This window comes from Nannobrachium achirus (assembly GCF_963921795.1).
Source record: "Nannobrachium achirus genome assembly, chromosome: 22".
Taxonomy (NCBI): domain Eukaryota; kingdom Metazoa; phylum Chordata; class Actinopteri; order Myctophiformes; family Myctophidae; genus Nannobrachium; species Nannobrachium achirus.
The window spans coordinates 9601995-9621058 of record NC_137829.1 but is presented as its reverse complement, the minus strand read 5'-3'; the positions used below and the strand labels follow the sequence as shown (position 1 = coordinate 9621058).

Genomic DNA, 19064 nt, shown 5'->3' with positions numbered 1-19064 from the left:
GATTTCAGCCTCTCAAACCTGTGAAAAGTGATGAGTCATCACTTTTCACCGTTATTTTGGTCCGTTTTCTAGCCCAAGCCAAGGAATGTTTTTCATGCAAAACAAATGCTTGCAATGGATTCAGAATCATCAGGAACCACTAGTTTGACCCCTCACATGCTACTTAAAGCATATTTTTTTTGGTGTGTTTCTTTCCTGTATATTGAAGTCGATGGAGTGAATATACAAATGGACATAACTTTTTTTCGCAGAGTTTCCGGCAGAGCAGGCCTCTCATTCTGTGAACCTTAAGGACCAAATGAATAGAAAAAACAAAAATAAAAAGTATGTCATGACATCACAGGTAAAAGCCTATTCTTTGAGTTTTTGGGCCTGTGGCTCCCCGGCTATTTACTTATCTCTGCAACTCCAACTCCTCACATACAATAAAATCCCAAATTCATTATTTGTTCTGCTACCTCTCTTTTTTTTTCTCTCTTCCATCTTTCTGGATTATCTCTCCTAACCTGCGTGTCCCTGTATGCTTCACACATTACTCCCTGGAGCCCCCCCCCCCCCCCTCCTTCTCCTTTTCTGTGGTAGCAGTCAACCCTAACCTGTCTGAACCCTCTTAGGAGCAATTAAGATAAACCCCTAATTCATCTGCTTTATCCAACCCTGTCTTTCTCAGCCTCTCATTTGCCAATTTCTGCTTCTTCCCCTCCTGCCCCCCACCCCTACCCACACACCACCCTAAGGTTACCCCCCCCCCCCCCCCCACACACACACACACACACACACCTCCCCCCTCCCGTCCTCCTTTAGTGACAGATGCAAGGAGAGCGTTGAGTCATGACATCATAATTCACCAGCTCCTGTTTTCACGGTTAAATCAATAACAGTGTGTCCGAGTCAAGGTTGGCGGCTGGCCTTCACAGTGCAGCTCTCCCTGCTTCTTTCTCATAGAAAATCATATAAATTGTCCCTAAAATAATTAAGCCTTCAGATCCGTCTGTGGCCTATTTTTTACCGGCTGGTGCCTGATAAACGGCACCGCCAGAGAGTCAAGGTAAACGCTGAGAATAGTACTGAGGTCTGATTCCTTGTCTCCCTTTCTCCCTGACTTGTGCACTTACGCTCAAAGGCAGGTGCATGCAGCAGTTAATTAATCAGCTTCATTAATTAACCAATAGATCAATTTAGATCCAATAGATCAAATCCAACACCAATCTCATATAGGTGTTTAAATATAGCCAAATAAAAACATTATAGGAAATGTGTTTGATGTGGCACAAACCAATTTATAAAATTAAATTTTGCTCTCTCTCTCTCTGTGTCTGTCTGCCTGTCTGCGTGTGTGCGTGCGTGCGTGCGTGCGTGCGTGCGTGTGTGCGTGTGTGTGTGTGTGCGTGTGTGACACCTATATACCAATCTTGTATAGGTGTTTAAATATAGCCAAATAAAAGCATTATGTAGTCTATATTATGTTTGATGTTGTATTTACAGACCAATTTATGAAATTAAATTGTTCTGACGTGTGTGTGTGTGTGTGTGTGTGTGTGTGTGTGTGTGTGTGTGTGTGTGCGCGCGCGCGCGTGTGTGTGTGTGTGTGTGTCAATCTGTCTGACAGACAGACAGACAGACAGACAGACAGAGGGTTAGAGACGCGAGAGACAGAGGGCGTAGATGTGGGCGGAGAAAGGGGAGGGGTCTGTGACCGGGAGGCGGAATTATGTAAAAAATACTCTAAACAAGTTTTCAAAGCACGAGGACTCGGGACCAGACAGGAGCTAATATAAATGTGCTGCTGCTCTGCGCGAGGGCATCAGGGGCTAAGAAAATATCGCTCCCTCTGTCACTGACCTCCAGCACTTCAAAGAGACAGCAGCGCGAGGAGGCAGCAGCAGCAGCAGCAGCATCAGCAGCACAGCAGCCAGGCGTCCAGCCAGCCCATGCAGAGCAGGCTGCGGCCATGGCCTCTCTAGAGGGCGGCTGCCACTGCCGGGGTGCCAGTGGCCGAAGCAACAACAACAACAGCAGCATACTCTACAGCATTCTGAAGAGCGACAGCATCGCGGCCGCCGAGGAACAGCAGCATCAACACACGCTCCACCACCTCGCGCACAGCCGGACCACCAGCACCACCACGTCCTCCTCCTCCTCCTCCGCGCCCGCCTCGTCGCTGCTCCCATTCAGACAGCAGGCGTGCTCCTGCGGCTCGACGCGGCGCCGCGGCACGCTCCGCTCGCCGCAGGTGACGTGCAAAGCCGCCTCCGCCGTCCTGGTGAAGACGCTGCGCTTCGTTAAGAACGTGCCGTGCTTCCGCGAGCTGCCCGAGGACGACCAGCTGGCGCTGGTGCGGAGCGAGTGGGCGCCCTTGCTCGTGCTGGGTCTGGCGCAGGACCGCGTGGACTTCGAGACCACGGAGACCGCGGAGCCCAGCATGCTCCAGCGCATCCTCACCGGCGTGGCGCCGGCGGACAGGCGGCAGGACGAGCCGCCGCCGCCGCCGGCCGAGCAGGGCGGCAACGGCAGCAGCAGCAGGGGGGCGGCCGGGGTGTCCGTCCTGGATATCCAGGCTATCAAAGCGTTCCTGAAGAAGTGCTGGACTCTGGACATCAGCACCAAGGAGTATGCGTACCTGAAAGGAGCCGTGCTGTTCAACCCAGGTATGTTTATGTAGCCCAGTGTTTCTCAAACTAATAGAAATTACAAGGTCTCTCCTTAACTTTGACATTGTACAAATGGACCCGTCCATTTGGTTCCATTTGTACGCCGTCAAAGTTACAGACTTGTAAGGGTCAATTTAGACCCCCCCCTAGGAACCTAGAGAGTCCCTGAAATCCACTTTGAGAAACACTGATGTAGCCTATGCTGCTGATGGTGCTTCCATTCTCCATCATTCACTCCTCACAGGTCGGTGACATAATAGTGGAAGGGGTTTGTGGTCAGTCTATGACATAGCTATAAATAATACTTAATAATATGCATTTTTCAAGGTTCAAGGTTGTAGTCTATTGTTACATCTGTGTGTACAGGTATATCCTACATAAGAGTAAAACTTATTTTGGTGTGACTTCCTTCAGACCATGCAGCATCATAGATAATAACAGCCGAATAAAAATAATGTTGAAAGAATAAAGAAATATATATTTTTAGCTATTTAAAAATATTCTATTTATAGGCTATAACAAGCCATTTCAATATCATAGAACATAGTAGATGAACATAAACTATTCTCACATTAAATTTTCTTTTTTCTTTTTTCCCCCTGATGAGAGACTCATTCCATTAATGATAATATCAATTATTTGGAAAAGGGAAATGTTATTATTGCATATAGACTACATTATTTGACTGCTTTTTTTGTTGGTACTTTTGGGTTTTATTTTTTGGGGTAGGCTAGTCTTGTTATAGTGCCATAAGCCAGTACAGGTAACATAATGTCTAAATGTGGTTATACAAATCAGTATAGCCTACTATACTGTACATTTTCCCCCACTCTAAATTATCTTCCTCTCCTCTCCTGCTCAGATCTAGAGGGTCTTCGCTGTCTCCATTACATCCAGTCACTGCGTCGGGAGGCGCATAAGGCGCTCAACGAGCACGTCAAGCTGATCCACCGTGAAGACACCACGCGTTTCGCCAAGCTGCTGATAGCACTGTCCATGCTGCGGGCCATCAGCGCGCCCACGGTGGCCCAGCTGTTCTTCAAGCCCGTCATAGGGACCGTCAACATGGAGGAGGCGCTGCTGGAGATGTTCTATGGGAAGTAGGAGTTCTCCGCATAAGGACAGAGTGGGGGAGTTTTTGGGCAGATTTCACCTGCTAACATCATCTGCCTCATAGTAGAGCACCAAGTTCATGTTGGTCAGGAGAAGAGATGGAGGGAACAGACTGAATTGATTAGCTGCTGTTTACAGTAGCGCTTCAAGGACTATGAAATGGTATAACACAGGCAAGTGTGTGTGTGTGTGTGTGTGTGTGTGTGTGTGTGTGTGTGTGTGTGTGTGTGTGTGTGTGTGTGTGTGTGTGTGTGTGTGTGTGTGTGTGTGTGTGTGTGTGTGTGTGTTTTGTGTGTGGGTGAGAGTTTTACAACTCTTTAAGGACCAGATAGTATGATGTGGCAGAGGAAAATATATCATGAATAGCTGCTGGACTTCATAACTTATTGCTTTTTATATGAACTATTTTTCTATAATAAAATATTCTCTGAATGATTTTCTGTTATCCTTTTGTGCTAAATGACTAATTAGTCAATGATGTGGCCATAAACATGTTTTTACTCACACTCTTTTCATGGGGTGGGTGAGTTTATCAAGGTCCTGGAATAAATTATGTCATAGATACAAACTAGAGTAGAAATGCTTTAAAAGTGCATGTGCGCTAGCTGCCTGGAAAAACTGGGTCATATTTATTCAAACCAACTCAAAGTATGCTACTTTTGTGATTTTGATGATGCACAGGTTCATATACATGACGTAAGCATTATGCCAACGACTCCAACTCATCATCTGTTTGGCTTTGATAATGGCTGATTCATACAGCACAGGTGGACCTTGCTTGATACTGGTGACATACCTTGTCAGACCACAAGAGGGCAACCTTATACCACTGCACACCTTACTAGAACAATAAGAGGACACACACACACACACACACACACACACACACACACACACACACACACACACACACACACACACACACACACACACACACACACACACACACACACACACACACACACACACACACACACACACACACAGTGCAGGGTGGGAAAGAAATTGAGAAAATTACCCATGGAGTTGAGTTGCCTCAGGGAATGTTCTACTTGCTCCCCCAAAATCCGGTCATTATGGTCCGGATTTTCCACAATGCCCCTGGCAAAAATCCACAGGAGGAGGATGGAGGGTTTACTGTAAAAAAAACAACATTGGTACAGCAGAGGCACAAAGTGAAGCCAATCACTCTATGCACACTTCACTGTTAATGTTGTAGGGCATTGTCCTATAATGTGACCTTACTCAAGAGACTACTAGAGGTACAGTAGTACACACAATTAAGTTGACTTTATTCACACACTAACATAATGATCAAGAGTCATTTGATAGGGGAATCAAGCACAAGACAATTCCCATTTTGAGCAGCAACAATATTTAGTCACTGTTTGTAGGCCAGATGGCCTGTACCTGTGCTAGATCCCTGTGGCCTTGTTTTAGCCTGTTCCAACAAACTAGCCTGACCAGGCAGTCTGACTCAGCCTTGCGTCGTTGCTGTTTGCGGTTTATATCATATCCGAGGAAGAGCAAGAAATAAGCAACAAGAGAGATAGAGAGAGAGAATACATTTCCTCTCCTGGAAAAAGCCTTGCTCAATCAGAAAGCCAACAGACCATGAACAGAGCTCTATTACGACTTGTGGGATTTGGAAGACAAGACAGCGGGACTTTTGCAATCCATAGCTGTGCAACAGCATGATAATACGTGTGTAAAAAGATTGTGGGGCTAAAATAAGAAAAGAAAAAAAGGCTATCGTTAGTGCCAGCATTCGGAAGGGGGGGGGGGGGGGGGTGTTGTGTTTTTAATGTACTGTAGGGATCAACACATAAACTAGAAAGGTGAGCTCAGCAGAGCGCAAATCTCTGCCAGAAGGTAGGCCCTATACTCGCACTGTCTGACACAGTAACATCAACTGCGTCTCTCTCTTACTTTTTCTTTTTCTTACTCTTTACCTGCAAGTCTGTATAACCTTAACTGCTGTGCCACCTCTGGGCGACTGAATTTTCCCTGTGTGACAATAAAGGTATCTATCTACCTATGTATCTACCCCCATCTATCTATATCCATCTAATCTCTTGCAGGCATTCACAAGTATCAAGTCGAGTATCAAATCATCAAGTGGAAATGTTATGCACATAACCATAGTACGTTTGAGCCTGGTATTTTGACTATTACATAATATTGTATTTATAGTTTGGCACAAATCTATTAACAGCCAAGTAGGAAATGTATCAAACTCATCCTAATGTGCCAATGCTGCAAAGCTGTGATTGAGTGACTTTCTATCCACCTCCTCATGATAAAGTTGCAGAGTTGTACTCCTGCAGATAATCTAAGACAAGCTATAGTTTTTCCTCAACAGTGGTGAGGAAAAACTATACCCCACAGGGGGCATACAGAGAAGTTTGGGTGGCACTGGAAGCAATATTTTTAAGGGGGGGGGGGGGGGCTGAGTTCCTCTGCTGTCAAATGACCATACTGACCATGAGACTGACCATGATACTGACATGATGCCAGGATACTGACCATGATATTGGTCATGATACTGACCATTATACTGACATGATATTAACCATGATACTGACATGATACTGACTAGTATACCTGTACATGATACTGACCAGAATACTGTCATGATATTGACCATAGTGATATCATGGTCAGTATCATGCCGCTCCGTCCGTCCGTCCGTCCGTCCGTCCGTCCGTCCGTCCGTGCGTGTGTGTGTGTGTGTGTGAGTGCTTGCGTGTGTGCGTCCTCGCAGTTTGTTACCACCTAATCTCAGTCGCCGTTTGGCCAGTCGCTGCCAAAATGAGCACACACTCCCTGGATGCCAATTCAGAACCTCTGACCCACATTTTTCAAATGGGCCTGTTCTAGCGCCAATTATCATGAAATCGGGCACACACGGTCCCACTAGGTTGAGGAAGAAATGCCACTTCAAATTTTTGAAATCAGCCTCATGGTGGCGCTATAACAGGCCGAATTGTGGTTTTATCTATAACTCCACGATCAGTTTCAAACTTTGTAAGCTCACTCCCTAGAGGCCAAGGAAAAACCCTTTCCCTGCATTTTTCACATCAGCCTTTTATAGCGCCACCTTTGGGCCGACTTATGTAAAACACATTTTTGGATATTACTCCTTCAGACTTTCTCCAAAAATAACACAAATCAGTACACAGCATCTCTATAGTCATGTGATCAAGTCTGATCCGTCTGATATTTCATATTCCATACTGATTGGCTAATATTAGCTTCCAAAGTTTGCAGGATTGCTCCGTTTTTGAACAAAATGCCTCAAATCATCAACGCAGCTTGCGATTACCGTGAAATTTGCCACACATATTCCCACTATGTCAAGGAACAAATGCTACCCTTTTCACAATGACCTGTTATAGCGCCACCAGCAGGTAGACCTTAGCAAAACACATTTTTGGAACACAATGCCTCAAATCATGCATGCAGCGTCCGATTGCCATGAAAGGTCTAAGGTGAAGAACATATGCCACCCTTTTTACATTGGCCTATTATACAGTAGCACCACCAGGACGCACGGCCTGGTGGAGACCTGTGCTCGGAAGAGCACTGCTTCTAGTTTCTTAATGATTCTGACATGACATCCAGTCCAAAGGAACCCATCCAGTCCAAAGGAACATTTTAAACAGTTAGCTTCAACAAATCACATTTGGTTTTTGTCCTGAATGCTTGGATTTTTATTGTCTGTGCTCAGAGTTCCTCTGAACTGAAAACAGACTGCTGCCTGCAACCTGTTTCCCAACAAGTTGAGGGCTGAGCTGGAGAACCAGGTACTGTCTGTCTGTCTGTCTGTCTGTCTGTCTGTCTGTCTGTCTGTCTGTCTGACTGACTGACTGACTGACTGACTGACTGACTGACTGACTGACTGACTGACTCTACCTGGATCCTCTGGTATGCAGTGACAAGTCCTGATCACCTCTACTGCACAGCTTTGGTAGCAGGTCCTGAAGCACACTATTCAAAACACCACAACACTGTTAAAGGTCCCACTGTAATCCTAGAGTGGCTGTGATATTACATTTAATTAATTTAATGTATTCCATACAGTATAAAGCCATACTGTAGATCACTCCTATGCCCTCCTGTGTGGGTGACAAATGTAAGTGATATCATCACAGCCATTCTAGGGCTGAATTATGAGATAGTGTCCATACTCACTCAGAAACCTGTTGAAATGTCTCCCAAACACTCTCTTCTCCTCCAGGATAGTGTGTTAGCCACAGTCCATCTTATCTTGTAGTTATTAATGTCAGCTGGTTATGGTAGAAATACTGAGTGAAACCCCCACTCCAAACACACAGACATGCTGATATATCCACACTGGTTTATTATCCCTGGCTCGCTTCATTTGGTGACAACATTTACCAGATTATTTAATTCATAAACATCTCTGTTGGCTGCCATAGAGGTGGTTTCACTGTTTTCCTTCCTGCTTCTTTTAGCCCCACCCCCTCTTTTAACTGGTTGTCTTGCCCATGGACGGATTAACCCCCGCGAGGGCCCCTGGACGAAAACATTTTAGGGCCCCCAACTCTCCACCATAACCCCCCCTCCCTCCCGACGCGCACTGCCCAGCTCGGATTTTAAGCCATGATGATCATCTGTGGGCCAAGAAAGCACCTGTAGACAACAGAGAAGGGGCCCACGCATTTGATTTTTAATTAACATATGCATTTCATTTTAGTAAATTGTCAATGACCAAGCGGCCCAGTTCCCCCCAAGGGCCCCTGAGAGCCAAGGGCCCCTGGCAATGGTTAATACAGCCCTGGGACTCTTGCCTAGAGTTGATTGACACCTGAATGACATTGCTTCCATGATCTTGGTATAAATCTAACACATATCTGACCAAGTAGATGCATGGCTGATCAACCGCTGGCAGCATCCACAGGGTGTCCAGTCAAAACACCACAGAACTGACGTCAATGAGATTTCTTTTCTTCTGTTCACCAAACACACAGTGTGCCCAGTGGACTTTCAGAGACATTTTGAGTTACTCATGCATATCTTTACAAAGAACATTCCAAAGTACTCCATCATCAAACTACAGGTAGACTGGGGTTTGAATATGGAACCTCTGCTGAAAATCAGATCATTAGACCACTCAGGGACGGATTAACCCCAGCAATGGCCCCTGGTCATAATTATTATTTTTAGCCCACCCCCTCCCTCCCTCCCGACACGCACTACCCAGCTCGGATTGTAAACTGTGATCATCTGTGGGCCAAGAAAGCACCTGTAGACAACAGAGGAGGGGCCCGCACATTTGATTTTTAATTAACGCATACATTTAATGGTAAATTGTCAATGACCACACAGCCCAGTTCCCCCACGGGCCCCTGAGCGCCAAGGGCCCCTGGCAACGCCCCCACCGGCCCAATGGATAATCCAGCCCTGGGTGTACCTCAGACCATAAAAGGCATTGGTGCAGTCCTATCCTACTCTCAACACAAAAGACGTAACCAGGATCTAATGTCATTGATTACCAAGGGGGGGGAAAGGTAGGTAGGTGAAGGTAAATGCAGGTGGTGCAGAGAAACAGCAGACTTCTGATGATGGGCTTCTGATCATAATGAACCATAGTTGATATGAACACATCGAATCTTCACTCACAAACGTGGGTGGTCAGACTAGGCATAGCAGGAAAATAATACAAATATTGTAAGGGCGGGCGTGCGCGCGCACACTGTCACAATCACACACGCTCACAAGTGAGGACGGTACTATGAAGATATGCTTATTTTCTGTCTCTATCTCCCCTCTGCGCTCCATCTCGATGGGGCCCATTTTCTCTCCAATTAAGCCCTTAATTGCTCTGGATAATAAAGAGTCTATTAATCCTGTGTCTGCTAATAAAACCCCAGCTGTCAGGCAGGAGGCTGCCAACATGCAACAGTCACCAGTTCTATTTAGACCTGACACCACGCACGGTGTGTAATCCGCGCATGCCTCCTCCTCCTGCTATCAGCATCTTTATTACATGAACCGCTGTTTAGGCACATTGAAGCTCCATATTATGGTTTATTATGTTATGGATATAGGTCTACAGTAGCTAGCCTTTTATGGATGCTGTTATTGCACCTGTCTTTTTCCATAGCTTCTAATCTAATGTTATGTGAACTTGAATGCGTGGTCTTGAGTTATAGGTTTAGCTGATGAGTTGTAAAGATGTGCTTCTGGGCTGTTGTTTAACTTCTTGAATACACTTTCAAGCCTCTCTTTGTTCATTTCCCTCTTCTTACCTCTTGTTCTAGCTCAGACTCTCAGAAGTAAAGCTGATTTATTTTCTTCCTGTGTGTGCACTGTGCAGTCATAGACCATCTCCATGAATTCCACTCTGTTCTGCAGGTATTGTCAGCCCCCAGGAGATGGCACTGTTTGACAGTGTTCAACCGCTCTCTTGGCTCATGTTGCCGAGTTAAGAGTTGTCATGGGTCAAATGAGAGTCCTTGGCACAAATCCGAAATGTCTCCGTTATATCAGCACATTTAAAACTGTCAAACCCACTTCATGGCCTCGGGCATTCGGCACTGTCTAATCATTCACCTTTCTGCTTTGCTCTGTAAATTGACATGCTGCTGTAGCTGTATAGGAAAATGTTTGCCAGTGCTGTATTGATTTGTTAGAGAAACAAGAATCATTGCTGTTGATTTAGGCAAGTGCACCACAAGCAGACCAACATTACTGCATATACATCTCTAGAGATGGGCACTAACTTGTGCCTTATATTACATTTTGTGTTTCGGTGCTGTGCCGTTTGAAGTAGGCTAAAGCGATTTGCATGTTGTGCAATTTAGCTCTCACATTATTCATTTATGCTCACTTCACAATTGCCCCTCCTCAGAGGTGATTATTAGGCTATAGGTGTATTCAAATGCAACCATGTTTGATTATAGGCTATTCTCGTCAATCAAACCATTGAGCAGAAAAAGCTGACTATATATAAGCCCACCTAGCAATAATGAGCAATATAGATTGTAAAAGCACCAGGAGAGGAGCAATAACAGACTGCAGCAGTAGCCTTCACCTGCACACAGGCATCAATGTAGGCTATACTGTACAATACATACAATACACACGCACACACACACACACACACACACACACACACACACACACACACACACACACACACACACACACACGCGCACACACACACACACACACACGCGCACACACACACACACACACACACACGCACACACGCACGCACGCACACACACAGCCTCCATACACACATACTACTTAGTGTACATACTCTGTATTTACTCTGAAACGTAGGTAGCCTATACCCTTGTATACCTCTATGGGCTGTAACAAATACAATCTTGAATGTTGAATCTACCTGTAGCACCGGGGTCTTTTTTTCCAGTGAGCAGTAGTTTTGGCGCAGTTGGTGGTTAAGTGCAAACATTAGACACAATGTTAGAGGATCTTCAGAGCAATTATAGTTGAGGGGGACAGGGGACGAGGACGGGGGACGGACATCACTCCACGGTTTGTCCGGACCAGATTCTCCAGCTGAGTCAAACCACTGAGCCAACGAATGGTCGTCGGAGAGACATAAGGAAAACGTCAGAAGGAGATCAATGTTTTTTAATATGCAGTGAGAAAGTGAGGGCAACTGATAATGATTGTGTTTCTATAAAGATAGACATTTCTTTCCAAGTGAAAATTGTGTTTATATATATTTATATAAATATCTATATTATATATAGAATACATATCTATTTGCTATGCATACTCAGAAATCACACCTTCAATTATAGTAAAAAACGTCTCTCAAAACACACAAAAAATGTATTATTTTCTTTGCTTAAACATGAACTAACCATTTGAACCCAAAAAATTATCAGGGTGGGAATGTTGAAAAATAAAATAAAAATAGAAATGCATTTACTTCTAGAACTGTAGAGGACACTTTTTTTCATGTGGGACTTCAAAATCACCACCCGAATTGTCTCCTAACAAACCAGGAACCACGTTGCAAAGTCTTGTACAAAACCAGCATAACACTTATACATAACTCCCCTTTCCAATGGAAGATGAAATGCAAATAAGTATGATTTCTCAAGCAAACTCTTTTTTTGTTGTTGTTTTGTTACAAAAATAGATTTCTTTTTAAAATAATCTACAGATTTCTTTTTTAAGGTGAGGCATTTCACTATGACGCTAAAACAGCAAGGCTGTTTGTTTCGATAGAAAATATGAAGCTTTATACGAAGCCTGATTCATACTTTATTGTAGAGCGGCGTCACTCGCCGCAAACGGCCAGCAAGTGACGCGGTCATACGACAAAGTACAAACTGAGCATCAGGTCTGAGTTATACCTAGTTACGAACAGGTGTCACACACCAAAGAATAGCTGATCTACAAGCTCACACGCTTGGCTATTTTGGCGCGCAACGCCGGCACGCAACTAAGTATAAATCAGACATTCGAGAGAGCTCAGTCAGTCAGTCAGTTAGTCAGTTAATCTGTCAGTCCGTCCGTCCTTCTGTTGGGATGAGGAGGACTGGCATGACTCCCGAAGCCTTCCTCCTCGTCCTCTGTCCCACAGGACGTTGTATTGTTATCAAGCTCCTCCTTCTTTTTGCATATTCTATGATTTCTTTTTAAAGAGTGTTTTCTTTTAAACTAGATACACCTTATACAGGTACAAAATGAAACGAAAGAGAAAAGAAGTTTCGGCTCCGCAAAGCTCCTAAAATGTCCAGGCAAATTTCCAAAAAAGTGTTAAAAACGTTCATTTTAAACAACACAAAGTAAAACATAATAAAGAAAAGAAAAAAACTGGAAAAAATAACAACAGCGCAGGTACGTGACATACTGGCGTCTCAAATAAGTGATTTGAAATAAGAGATACAAAATAATAAACAAAAAAGGGAAAATAAAGATATACCACTCTGTGTGACAAGTTAAAGCAAAGCCGTAAAGTAAATAAAACATTAAACATGATTGAATAAAAAACTAAAACAAACAGGAAGACACTGATGCTACAAATAAATTTGAAATATATGTACAAGACCCTGTTTTCCTTTAATATGTATGTATGCATGTATGCATGTATGATTGTGTGTGTGTGTGTGTGTGTGTGTGTGTGTGTGTGTGTGTGCGTGCGTGCGTGCGTGCGTGCGTGCGTGCGTGCGTGCGTGTGTGTCTGCGTGTGTGTCTGCGTGTGTGTGTGTACACATACGCATGCATTTGCGCGTGTACATGTATGCTTGTGTGTGCATGTGCACAAGTGCCATAGTGTGTGGGTTCTTTTATTTTCTTGCAGAGTTCATGTTGAGTCCGTCTCTCAGTAAATGATGAAACAGTGTGTTGTCAGTTTGATCGTAATGCTCCTGTAGTTTCATGTAGTTGTAATATAGAAGCTGTCTGCTTGACAGAACAAGGAAGTCCACGTCTAAAATCCAAACTCCATCCCTCGTTGTCAGTCGGCAAGAGTCCGATCCACACTGAATCCATCCAAACCGCTGTCTCCCGAGTTTAGTCGTAGCTATTCATACAGATCTGGGTCGATGACCCATCTCTGTGCTCCTAAGCCCTGTCAGGATATGCCCAGCCTCACCCATGCCTAACCGTTCCTGATTCCTACGCCTGACGCCGAGTCTCTCCTCGTTACCAGATCACACTGGAGATGCTGGTCTCCCTTGGCAGCAGGGGCAGCATTGCATTGTTAGCGTGCGCCTCCTCCAGGCTGTGCTCACGGCTCTTCCCTGGCGGCCTCTGCCCGTTGAGCAGTGTGAGCGGGATGTTGCAGTAGGTGTGCTGGTTGCCCAGAGAGGAGAGAGGTGGCAGGGTGCCCCCCGGGGGGAGGTCATACTCATAGCTGCGGTAGTAGTGTTTCTGCCTCATGGTGGTGTGGTAGGTGTTGTGGAAGGACGAGCGCAGCTCCGGGTGGGCGGGGGCCATGGCGGTGGAGGTGGCCGCCGCCATGGAGATGGCCGAGACGGTCTGCAGCTCTCCGAAGGGGCCCTGCTCGCTGACGTCCAGCGCCGGCTCGTGGCTCAGCATGGGCTCTGTGCGTCTGAACGGCATCTCGTACTGCAGCTGCTTCCAGAACTTGGAGCTGAGCTTGTTGCTCTTGGGGCCGCGCCACTTGATGACCGTGAGGGTTTTAATGGTGTGTTTGAGGGCCTCCACTTCCTGGTAGTTCATGATGCCGCGCAGCTCGGCGCACTCGATCAGGATGACCTTGATCTCGCCGGTCACCAGCATGTTCCGCAGCCGAGTCTCCAGCTCAAAGATGCTCCATCCTCGCCGTACCACATAGTTGGGCGTCATGACGATAATGAGGCGCTTGCTCTGGTCTACACAGCGTGCCACATCCTCGATGTAGGCTGGAAAATCAAAAGGAACACACAAAAAAAAACATTTTAGAAGATGGAGAATGAACCAAGAGCCGCACCATACTGCTGCGATCCGTGTTGTATTTCTGCAGTTGAAGACATGACGTTGTAACGTCGACACTCAACAATGATGGATGGACATACAGTATCAGACACAAAACACAGGACAACAGCTGGAATAACAAGCACACAACTCTACAGGCATTGTTACAGTATCTAGTTTAGTGGGGAATTTAAGTCTTTGAAACGTATACTACAGTATGTTCTTTAATTTGTAGTTCTTTTGATGTTCTTTTGATTTGTCTTAAACTTATGGATGTATCTGTACATGTGAGTGATGACGCACATACGCAAACACAAATGCATGATGTGTGTGTGTGTGTGTGTGTGTGTGTGTGTGTGTGTGTGTGTGTGTGTGTGTGTGTGTGTGTGTGTGTGTGATGCACACATGCAGTGTGAGGGATCCTGATTGGAAAGCAATACTCGACCCAACAGACACAATTTGAACTTAGTGTTGCACTACAAATGACTGAAGATGAAGCATGGCAGTTGGTTAAAACTGAACAGGCTATAAAGTACATTTAGGTTCAATCGCTGTCTACTGAGGCGGGCATCTCTGCTCAAAAAAACTGCTGTGATGCCAAAGCATAGGTGTTAGCCTATTCTTTGTCGTACGACTAATTTTTGGTGATCGACATAAATGGGACTTAAGCCCCCCCTCTCTCTTTCCCGTGTCCTAGGACCAAGTGAATGACAGGAGCTGATACAAGAGGAAATGACTGAGCAAGAGAGTACCTCCAAGGAGTGTTGTGTCATCCTGGTAATGCTCATTGGTGAGACCTAAACATAAAGATTTCCACATTCAAAACTCAGGTCACAAGGAAGAACACAGCACACACAAACAGCAACATATACTCAGTACAGTCAGAAGCATGGCCCCGCCCCCACCAACTCTTCCCCGTTTTAGTTTTGTTGTTGTTTCCCTTTGTTTTCGTTCTCTCCACAAACACCATGTTCCCCTTGATAGGGAATCAGTCAGCGCTGATTTGGGGTTCTACTTGATACTGGCAGCCAATTTAGTTTTGATTAAAGGGAAGAAGGCGGATAATCCGACGGGGCTCCCGGAGCCTCTGCGAGTCTCCCCACTGATGTTTAATTCTGTCTGGACCGCGTCTGTTTGGGTGTGTTTGCCCATAAGCGCACGGCGTCGTTACTGGCTACAGAAGACTCTGTACCAGTGCCACAGACAGACCGCTGAGCAGAACTTGCAAGCGCGAGGATATGTTCAGACAGAATTTCCATGCATTCATAAATGCATGGATGAAAACACGAGGCTGGACGAGCGAAGGCACTTAATAAAACAGCTGCACAATGCATATGCTGGATCTCCCTGATGGTAGCACAGGTTGTGTTTGGCATTGTTTGCTGGGATAGCAGTCGAGCCCGTCAAACCTATTTAGTATTTTGCTTCGCGTAAGAAGGTAGCATATAAGAAATATGTTTATCTGTATAACGTAAAGTTGATTATACATACAGTATATGTTAGTTCCTCTCTCACACACTGTGTTTTGCAAAAAAATGTATAAAAAAAAATAGTGTGATTCATAAATCCCCCCCAACCCCCAGCACATCAATTGCAAGAAAGATTTTAGAAGAAAATTAGTTTTTGGCTTTCACAGACAAGAGACATGATCTGGGTATTATCCGTTTTGCCCTGGGAGTGCTAAATGTTGAAACACGAGACAGTGACAAGTGAGAAACCACACTGAGGACACACAACACACAACAAAGAGCTCAGATTATGAGTGTAAGAAACGTGACAAACTCCACCGCAACTGCAGTGTGCAAGCGACTGTGAGCGTCCACGCCAACACATGCAAGTACGCAGTCAAAATCCTGCGTGAGGATTTAACTCTTGAGAGTGTACAAATGGAACCACACATTTTGTGAAGAGTGTGAGAGTTAAATCAACAGACAAGGTTTTGCTGCGTATGTGTATGTATGGGCACAGGACGTATCGTCACTGTCGGGCAGAAACCTTGTATCTCCAAGTTTCAAATGTGTATGTTTTTTGGTAAATTAAAGGATTTAAAGCCCTACTTCATTATAAAAAAGTGGCGCACAAAAGTAGTGAAAATAGCCAATCTACACGCACACAAAGCCTCGCGACGCGAAACGTTGTGTGCTTGCAGATCGGCTATTTTCACTATAGAGCATCGCAGTGGGCGTGGTTTACTGGTGCCACTAAAAAAATCTCCCGTTCATTTCCTCAAAGACTTTCAAGAAAATATTTATAACATATAAATATAACAATTATGTTAAGCCAAGCCTAACCAAGCCATCCAGGAGGTCAGTGAATCATGACCATGAAACCTTAGTTTCTGTGAAAAGAACATTTTGAAAATAGCTAAACAAATGGTATTTATTAAAAGTAGTATATCAAATAATTCAATATTAAAATATGTTTTTATATAGGATCAAAGGTTTTATGGTCATGATTCACTGAGATCCTGGACGGCTTGGTTCTAGGCTTAACATAATTCTTATATTTTTGTAAAAGTCTTATGGGGAAAAGGAATGGGAGATTTGTAGTGGCACCAGTAAACCACTTCCGCTGCGATGCTCGATTTTAAATCGTTTTTTTTAAATAATAACAAAAAAGGAAGGTTTTGGACATACAAGGTTTCCACTCAACAACGACGATGTACTATACGTAGAGTACAGTGCACACAGACACACAAACAGCCGGTGCTTACTTCCTGTGGGAATGAGGTCTCGGTCTGGGATGAAGAGTTTATATCCGTAGTGTTTCTCCAGGACGTCGGGGAGGATCTCCAGGGCAAAGCGTTCCTCCTCTCTGGTCTCCTGGCTCCACTGGTCAGGATCCACCTTCGTGTAGGACAGGTATGCATCATAGTCCTTGTTATCTGCAACACCCAGTAGAGAGAGAGAGAGAGGCTTGAAAACAACATGTAAAGTACACAAACAAATGGTTGAAGGGGCATGATCAGTGGGGCGGCAGTGGCTCAGGTGTAGAGAAACCGTCATTAGAACACAGAGGGTTCCCAGTTCTATCCCGGGCTCCCCCAGAGTTAGTGTGGACTACTGACCTCCTTTAATCATACTCAAGAAAGGGAAAGATCCCTCCCTCATGGAAGGAAGCGATTATCTATACTATAATTTTGCGAATGTCTGTCTGAGTGAGTGTCTGTCTGTCTGTCTGTCTGTCTGTCTGTCTGTCTGAGTGTCTGTCTGAGTGTCTGTCACAGCGTTTCTCCTCAGTGGCTGGAGCAATTGATCTGAAATCGCATCAACATTAGCATATGAACACACCTGACATAACTGTGAAGCCCGTTTGTCACTTTCACAAATCATATGCTGTATATTAGCATTTTTATGGTGTAACTACTATCTATTCTGCATCTAGCATGAGGCATATCTATTCTGCATCTAGCATGGGGCAACATGTTTAACCAGCTCTGTGTGTGTGTGTGTGTGTGTGTGTGTGTGTGTGTGTGTGTGTGTGTGTGTGTGTGTGTGTGTGTGTGTGTGTGTGTGTGTGGGGGGGGGGTGGGGGGGGGGGGGGGGTGTTGGCTGGCCCTCTTTCAGATGTTGTCATGAAGATCGGTACACAGTATCTCTGTAGCCTTTAAACGAAACGGGTCTTTCTTACATTGATGCTCCTACATATTATCATGTAAGCAACAGAAAGTTACTTTCCATCCCTCATATACTGTGTGCACAGTGCACATCCCATAACCCACACACTGCACATCATTTCGGAGCTCATATCTTTGAACAGGTAAGGACTAGTAATAGTAATTCATAAAGATGGAAAAGACAAAGAGTACTGCAATAACTATAGACCTAATGTATTTCCTTATTAAATGTGGATTACAAGTTATACACTTCCATCATCTCAAAAAGATGTGAACATTTTATGAGAGTCAGTGTGGAAGAGTCCTTGAGCAAGACTCTGAACCCCCCCCGGCAAGCCAAATGACGTCATGATGACCTTATGATAACGTCCTCCGGTGACTCCGGTGAAGTTCAGAACTAGGCCAGATCACAGCCCATATGGGGATGATCCTGATGTCATTACCAGGACGTCATATGGACTATAGGATTATATTATAGATATAGAATATATTCTGGGACTAGTTATGATATTTATCTGGCCTCGATCGGACCCTCTCTGATTAATCCAGGACGTCTGTTTTCGTGGGCAGGATTTTTGTTGGTTGAAATCAGGTTGGTTACAAACATTCAGATCAAGTCAAACCATGACTAGTCAGATCTGGCCCCAATCGAGACATCACTGATTGGACGTCACTTGCTGGGCCTAGTTGCTCCCGGTGAGCAGGTTGGTGCCTTGCATGGTTTCCTCTGCCATCGGTGTATGAATGGGTGAATGTAACGCACAACCTCTGTAAAGCGGCTTGGATAAAGGTGCTATATAAATGCACCTTTATGCAATTCGACAACATTTACAAACACTGTAGTGCAGGGTTCGAGTTATGCGGGGGCCAGTGGGAGCTTAGCTCCCATAGTTAAAGTCTGGGACCCCATAGTCAACAACCCCCTTTGGGGTCTCTTTTTTTCTAAGTGTGTTTTTTTTTTTTTTTTTTTTTTTTTTCGTTTTTTTTTTTTTTTTTTATGTTCCATTGGAAGAATTTATATTATTTATGTTAACTAGATATACTAAATAAACATGTTAGACAGTAAGACTGAACAATGACATCACACCGTTTAATCCTATTATTAATTTTATTATTATAAATCAGGCGCATTTAATGTGGGGTGTGAGTCTTCCTTTACCGTCCGGGTTATAACACACTCGCTGCAATGGTTCCTACCTTTCCCCCAGCTGGATGCAGACCTACCCAGCTGCGTGGTCTCGCCATGGCCTGGG

The 19064-nt window shown here is 44.7% G+C and overlaps 2 protein-coding genes across 2 annotated transcripts in view; one reads left to right on the top strand and one right to left on the bottom strand.

The window, feature by feature from the left end:
- Positions 1-1951: 1951 nt before the first annotated feature.
- On the top strand, positions 1952-3755 carry nr0b1 (nuclear receptor subfamily 0, group B, member 1; the record flags this gene model as incomplete). Its single annotated transcript, XM_080753380.1, has 2 exons — positions 1952-2648; positions 3514-3755. 2 exons carry the CDS (start codon positions 1952-1954, stop codon positions 3753-3755), a joined length of 939 nt encoding a protein of 312 aa, XP_080609506.1.
- Positions 3756-13421: 9666 nt separating this feature from the next.
- il1rapl1a (interleukin 1 receptor accessory protein-like 1a) overlaps positions 13422-19064 on the bottom strand; it is a gene marked incomplete at both ends in the record, with an annotated part of 228427 nt that continues 222784 nt past the window's right edge. The window contains 3 exons of the mRNA XM_080753113.1: positions 13422-14143; positions 14948-14992; positions 16909-17079. Of these exons, the coding sequence (XP_080609239.1) occupies positions 13422-14143; positions 14948-14992; positions 16909-17079 (938 nt within the window). The remainder of the gene's footprint in view (positions 14144-14947; positions 14993-16908; positions 17080-19064) is intronic.